At 50.8% G+C, this 6,283-nt stretch overlaps 3 protein-coding genes across 3 annotated transcripts; all 3 read left to right on the forward strand.

Moving 5' to 3' along the window:
• Positions 1 to 767: 767 nt before the first annotated feature.
• Positions 768 to 1,922, forward strand: TEOVI_000262700 (cyclophilin-like protein, putative; the record flags this gene model as incomplete). The annotated part of the gene is made up of 1 exon (XM_067225667.1): positions 768 to 1,922. One exon carries the CDS (start codon positions 768 to 770, stop codon positions 1,920 to 1,922), a length of 1,155 nt encoding a protein of 384 aa, XP_067081768.1.
• Positions 1,923 to 2,332: 410 nt separating this feature from the next.
• TEOVI_000262800 (RNA re-capping enzyme, cytoplasmic) lies at positions 2,333 to 3,421 on the forward strand (the record flags this gene model as incomplete). The annotated part of the gene is made up of 1 exon (XM_067225668.1): positions 2,333 to 3,421. One exon carries the CDS (start codon positions 2,333 to 2,335, stop codon positions 3,419 to 3,421), a length of 1,089 nt encoding a protein of 362 aa, XP_067081769.1.
• Positions 3,422 to 3,858: 437 nt separating this feature from the next.
• TEOVI_000262900 (leucine-rich repeat protein (LRRP), putative) lies at positions 3,859 to 4,941 on the forward strand (the record flags this gene model as incomplete). Its single annotated transcript, XM_067225669.1, has 1 exon — positions 3,859 to 4,941. The coding sequence occupies one exon, from the start codon at positions 3,859 to 3,861 to the stop codon at positions 4,939 to 4,941; it is 1,083 nt and encodes a 360-aa protein (XP_067081770.1).
• Between the last annotated feature and the right edge of the window lie 1,342 nt (positions 4,942 to 6,283).

Genomic DNA, 6,283 nt, shown 5'->3' on the forward strand with positions numbered 1-6,283 from the left:
CCTAAGCTATGAGAGAGCGGCGAAATGTTAAGTCGGTGGAGATATAGCATTCGACGTACAACCGCGTAGGTATTGAGCAGGTGTGTCGAATTCTTTTTTTTCCCCTTGTCCGTTGAGAAACCAGATAACGGAGTTGTGGGCTATATTTTTCTTTATTCACCTTTCTCTGTGTATATGGAGGCGAAGGAATTGAAGGAATGCACTTGCGGTGAAGTGTAATAAGAAATACGGAAGGGACCGCGCGGCAGTTGCGGTTGCGGTGCGACAAACATCGAACTTGTTGTGTGTTCAGGTGTTGAGATATTTCACTTTCTCACTGTTTTCCAACGAGGCAACTTCCTCGCTCTCTCGAGTGTTTTTTTTTTTGCATAATCCTGCGATGTTTCACATGCCGTGATTGTCGCTCCCCTACTTTTATTTTCATGTCTTCCCCTAGTGTCGGCACGGATGCATCTGTGGAGGGGTTGGGGGAAGGGGGGAAGCCTGGTGGCATCCGCGTTTCACTGATCTTCACGTCACGTTACCTTCATTAGGGGATAAAATCTTCATTTCGTTTGTTCTCTGCCAATTTACCTATCTTAGCATCACTCTCGAGTCTGAACCTGTGGCGGTCAGGTCGGGTAAACGAGTTTGAGGGCGTTGGTAAGCTGCCAACCTATTTACGGAGGGTGTCCAGCTTCGCAACAAGATTTTTTCGTCTCGTATCAGTGAAAAAGAAGTCATTACGTAGAAGCGTAACAACGGTAATCGTAACTAATTAGTTCCCCATGAGCGCGCTCGTTCGACGGGTGCCACACATAGGGCCTGTGAGGGCCCTACTCGGCACGACTCTGGGCCGAGTTGTGGTAGTCAAATTACCCCTTCAGCATCAGCGAGCGCGCATCTGTGGTTCGGCTCGGTGGCTGCAGGGGAGCGGCTGTGGTGACCGGTCGGCGGGGGTTGGCCCCATTGTCATACACGACGACGGTGGTAACGCAGTGACGCGCGTGAAGAGATTACCGCTAACTCTTATAGAGGAGGTTCCCCTTCCGCGACGCGTCCTGACTGACCTCGAACTTGTAATGATGGCTTGGTGTGAGGAGCATGCGCGGCAGTACGCCATTATCATGACGGTGATTCGCCTAGGTATATTCTTTCTGTTGCTTATCATTCTTTACGTATTTTATCGGACGCAACTTTCCAGCGAACGTATGTTGCGTGGCGTGGACCATATGCCAGCTGACTTACGAATAGGCAGCGTAGTCTACTTTGATATTACCGAGAATGGGATGGACATTGGTCGAATAGTGATTGGGTTGCTTAACGAGAACTGTCCCCACTACTGTGAGTACTTTCATCGCCGCTGCACGGGAAGTGGAGGGAACGGCGAATCCTTTCGGGGTATGCAACTGAGCGCCATTGTCCCACGGCATTGCCTCATATTTGGTGACGGCAGGGAGATGACTCACGATGTACCTGGCTTCAGCCCCCACTATTTACCAACAGAATACTTGGGTACGGGGTCGTGGCGTGGGGCGCTGTCGTCCATCGCATATGGGACAAACAAGGAGAGTCCAAACTTTGCCATCCACGTTTCCGCGGGAGACTACGCTCCTCAAATATTCGCTTTGGTCATTGGAGGTTTCGACGTTATCGAGCGCATTAACTCCGCAGGCTCCAAACACGGTAATTCGCCGAAAAAGGAGTTCATCGTCGTGGAATGCGGAGAACTGTGCACACTGGCTAAGTCCCATATCGTCCCTATGCCGTGGAAGCTGTATAAGAGCATATCCCACGGATACGATGAGGAGAAATTTGGCAGGAAAATTTCCTACAATTTCCTGGAGAGCTCTGACAAAGGCACTAGTGCTGAGGAGGCTAGGGAGGCGGGGTCTTTTAATAGTGGTTCAAGTCCCCCAACTCCTTGGTGGAGGTTCTTGTAGTAGAATTCTTTCACTTCCACAAAAGGGTAGAGCCGCCCATATGACCTTCCGGAGAGTTGTTGGGTGAGATCGCAATACTAAGAGGTGCTGACATGCAAGGCATCAAACAGAGTAGTATTTACAAGGTTGGCTGCGGTGTGAGGTTGGTGGAGCGGACGCATAAGGGAAATCGTCTCGTTTTGTACACAGGTCTGCGTGGTGTGCTCTATTTTGCCTCTTTCCTTTATCGTTAATTGGCTTTCCATGACTTCTCGGCCCTACGGAGGAGTTGGCGAATAAACGGCTACCCCGTCTCCAAGGCATATATATTGCTGTGTTGAAATACGTCCCTCTCTTTCTTTGTTTTCCTGCCTTTTACTACTTATCTTCGCTTTTTCCTGTTAAATGCTAAACAAAGACTTGTTGGAGGGATGCTAACGTTCGAGGGAAGCAGCCTCTTTCGTCATCATATTGTGTGCAGCATACTCACTAGCAAACCAATCCGAATTTTGGGCATTCACGACGATGACGAACCCCAGGGTATCCAGTTGGCTGAGGCGAACTTCCTCAAGTTCATTGACCGTGTGACGAGTGGCTCGAAGTTTGAATGTACGGACAGTAACACTGCGCTGACGTTCTACCCCGGTATGATACTTGGCGGTACTTTTTCGCATGAAGTCCCGAGCTGCCGATGCGTAACTTACATTGCTGAAGCCGCTTTGCTTCTTCTTCCATTTGCGAAGTTTGACACGCGACTTACTCTTGTCGGGTCAACGCAAAGTGAAGAGGACCTTTCGGTCGATACCTTGCGGACTGTAACCACACGTTGGTTACAGCTCTTTGGCGTAGACTGCAGCGTGCGGATTATACGCCGTGGGGTATATCCAGGTGGTGGTGGTGCTATCGAAGTGCAATGCAAAGCTGTGAGGCGTCTAACAGCAGCGGAGGCCGTGGTGAGGGGACGGGTCCGACGCATTCGTGGAATTTCGTTTGGTGCACGTGTGGCAGCGGACCTTGTTCAACGAGCGGCCACAGCTGCTAAGGGTGTTCTATTGAATCTGCTCCCTGACGTCTATGTTGTGACGGATATGGACAACAGTAAGGGGTCGTACGGGGACCGATCCAGTGGCTACGGGGTCGTTCTTGTTGCAGAGACGACCAGCAAACAGTGTGTCATCTCACAGGAGTCCACCGCGGCGCCTAAAGAGCTTCCTGAAGATGTTGGGAAGCGCGCCGCCGAGTTGTTGTTAGACCAAGTATTTGAGTGTGGATGCGTTGATGCCCACCACCAAATGCTGGTACTGCTTCTCATGGGGCTCAGCCCAGACGAAGTGTCCACGGTTCGGTTTGGCCAATTTACGTGTGGTTTGGTTTCTGCGGTGATGTTATTGGAGATGTACTTCGGGGTGTCGTGCGCAACAAAGCAGGAGTGGTCCTCAGTTGGGAAGGACTTGCCTCCCACAACTCTCATTACATGTGTGGGAAGTAACATGGTGAATGTCTGGAAGAAGAGTGGATAGAGGCCAGTACCATGCCTTCCGCCACTTTTACCGTTCCTCCTTGTCTCGTTGCTTGTCTTGAGGAGGAACTCCCTAGTGTTTTGTTTAATAAACGGTTAAAAATTAAACTTTAGCAACAGTAACGCAGAAAAATGAGTAAGGAGAGACAGCTTGCAGTGACGGTTCCCTGTCTAAGGCAGGAAAAGATGCGAGTGATTGGAGTGGGCAAAAGGTTATGAAACCCACTGTGAGGACATTTGCCACATATGCTTAGTACCACCTTCATTATGGGTATTCTCTGTTTTCTTCTTTGTGCTGGCATAAAAACCATACCTTATTAACATAATAAGTCGCTTGTAGGGCCCTTAAACCACGAGGGCACGGCTTTGTGACCTCAGCGCATCTACCGCACCGTAGAGTGGCGGCGTATCACGTTCAGTTGCGTGGAGGGGGGAGCTATGGAACTGACACTGACTAGACGGGGCATTCAGAGTTTTGACGCCTCGACTCTGCTGCACGGGGCGTCTGATGGCGCTTTCTACGAGGGGGGTGCATCAAAAAATCAGCGGCACTTAGCTATACGGACGTTGGATTTGTCCCACAACAACATTACAACCTTTATCGGTGGGAACTTGTTGGCGGGTTTGGCGGTGTTAAATCTGTCAAACAATTCCCTTCAGACGTTCGACGTTGCTTTCCTTCCCAGCTCATTAACGAGCCTGAACTTGTCGCACAACGCATTGCGAGGTCTGTGGGGGTTGGCTGCAGCCAGCCCCAAGTTGCAGGAATTGAATATCAGTTTCAATACTATCACTAGTCCTAACCTTGGTGAGTTACCAAAATTTCTGACGACGTTGTCGTGCCAAGGTAATTTGATCGATTCGATGTGCCCATTCGTTGGTCTTCAGCAGCTTCATACTCTTGATTTGAGTTCTAACCGCGTTGAAGACCCAAATGAATTGCCGTATCTGAAGAGCATGCGGGGGCTGCGTCACCTTGAGTTGAGGGGGAATCCTGTCATGTGCGAACCCAAGGCCGTTCCGATGCTTTTAGAGGCACTGCCGAGGCTCGCGCGCCTTGACCGAACTCCACTTTCGCAAGCCTCAGGAAATCAAATGTTCAAGGTACATCGCTCTAGGAGCGCAAGGGCAGCTGAAGACCAATCAACATCGAAATCTGCGTGCGACACCTTGTCCAATTCATCGGCCACTCGGCGGGCTACGAGCAGGAATGGACAGGACATGGAGGTTCGCTGCTTAGAGGCAAGGGTGAATGAGCTCTTGAGACTTTTGGAGGGTTCTGAGAAATCGGAACAACAGTTGCGTTATCAGAAGAAGATTCTGAGGGAGCAGGTGTCCGCGTGCGCGGGTGTCATTGATTCCCAGGCACTGGAGCTGGAGAGGTTGGGAAGGGAGATAAATGAACTGAGAGGGGAGGAGGTTTCTCTAAAGGAGCCTGTGGCAGAGCTTGAGCAAACATTTGTTCAAACCCATGCCTCTCTCGTTGCCCATAGACTGAACCAGTCCACTGGTTTTGCTTAAAAATGATATGCACAAGAGAAGGAAAAAAGGAAAAAATAGGTTGCAGTGCGGTATATGGAGTGGAGAAGAGGAGGGAATGAGGGGGGGGCTGGGTGAGAGGGAGGGGAAAGAAGGGACCATCTTAGGATGTGGAGCGGCTCTGTTGCTCATCCTCTTTTTGCTTTCAGTGGCCGCAATCGAACGCTGTTCCGAATGTTTTTCTCCCCTTCATCCATTTTCCGTTCTCCTGTAAAGTATGCACATATACGTATATACTGCGTGTGTGTATTTGTGCGTATGTTTGCGGGCATAGCTGTTGTCGTTTTGTTTTTCGGCGGCCCGTGAGACCTCCCTTGTTTACAAGCAGGCCGTTGGTGCAAGGCCTCATGGGAACTCCCATTTAGGGAGGGGGTTCGTGTGATTTCCCTGCCCATAACAGTGTGTATGTCCATCCGCACATCTGCTTTTGTGGAGGTGCGGGGTATCTAAGAAGGGGAAGATTGCAATTGTAATATGCGGTTGTCGCCAACCTTTCTACACCTATTGCGGGAGAAGGGTTTGAGGGATGGTTTCGTTCCGAACCGTTGCGTGACACTGTGTGTTGGTGTTGGTTCGTGGGCACATCTGGGCTGAAGGTCATAAACCCTCATCAATGACAGCCCAAGAATGTCGGAAACCCCTTTGCCTCCGACCCTCCCCTAGTGGTAGAGACCTTTAACTATCGCGTGGTGAGGGGCGCTTCCTGTCGTGTGCTACGTGATGGCTGGGAGGGGATGTAGAGACCCCTGTGCATTTATGTGTGGGTTGCCAATGGAATTCCTGGCGTTGTTCCATGAGGCACATGTCACGTCGGTCACGTCGATGGGATCCCTGGTGCCACCTGTCTCCCACTTCCCCGTTTGCGAGCCCTTTGTCATCTTCCCCTCGTTGAACTGGTCAAAAAACCCGCCCTACCGTCTGTAGCATAATGATGAGTTGTCTCTCTGCGACGTCATAGAACTGCCTTACTCGCGTTTGTGATGTGTAAACTCGTGGGTGTTTTTGCTCTGTGATTTCCTAGGAAGCAAACTGTTTCCCACTCCCTCTTACATTATTTCACGGCTCCCTCTACTGTGTAACCGAAGTGTTTCTAGGTGTGAGCTATGGTTGGCATCAAGTGCAGGAACCGCCGAAAGGCCCGTCGCGCACACTTCCAAGCGCCCAGTCATGTCCGCCGCATCCTCATGAGTGCCCCACTCTCTAAGGAGCTACGCGCCAAGTACAACGTGCGCTCGATGCCTGTGCGTAAAGACGACGAGGTGCGTGTTAAGCGTGGGAAATTCAAGGGCCGTGAGGGCAGAGTCACCGCATGCTACCGCCTCAA

Source organism: Trypanosoma equiperdum, assembly GCF_001457755.1.
Source record: "Trypanosoma equiperdum strain OVI genome assembly, contig: ctg_57, whole genome shotgun sequence".
NCBI classification, from domain to species: domain Eukaryota; phylum Euglenozoa; class Kinetoplastea; order Trypanosomatida; family Trypanosomatidae; genus Trypanosoma; species Trypanosoma equiperdum.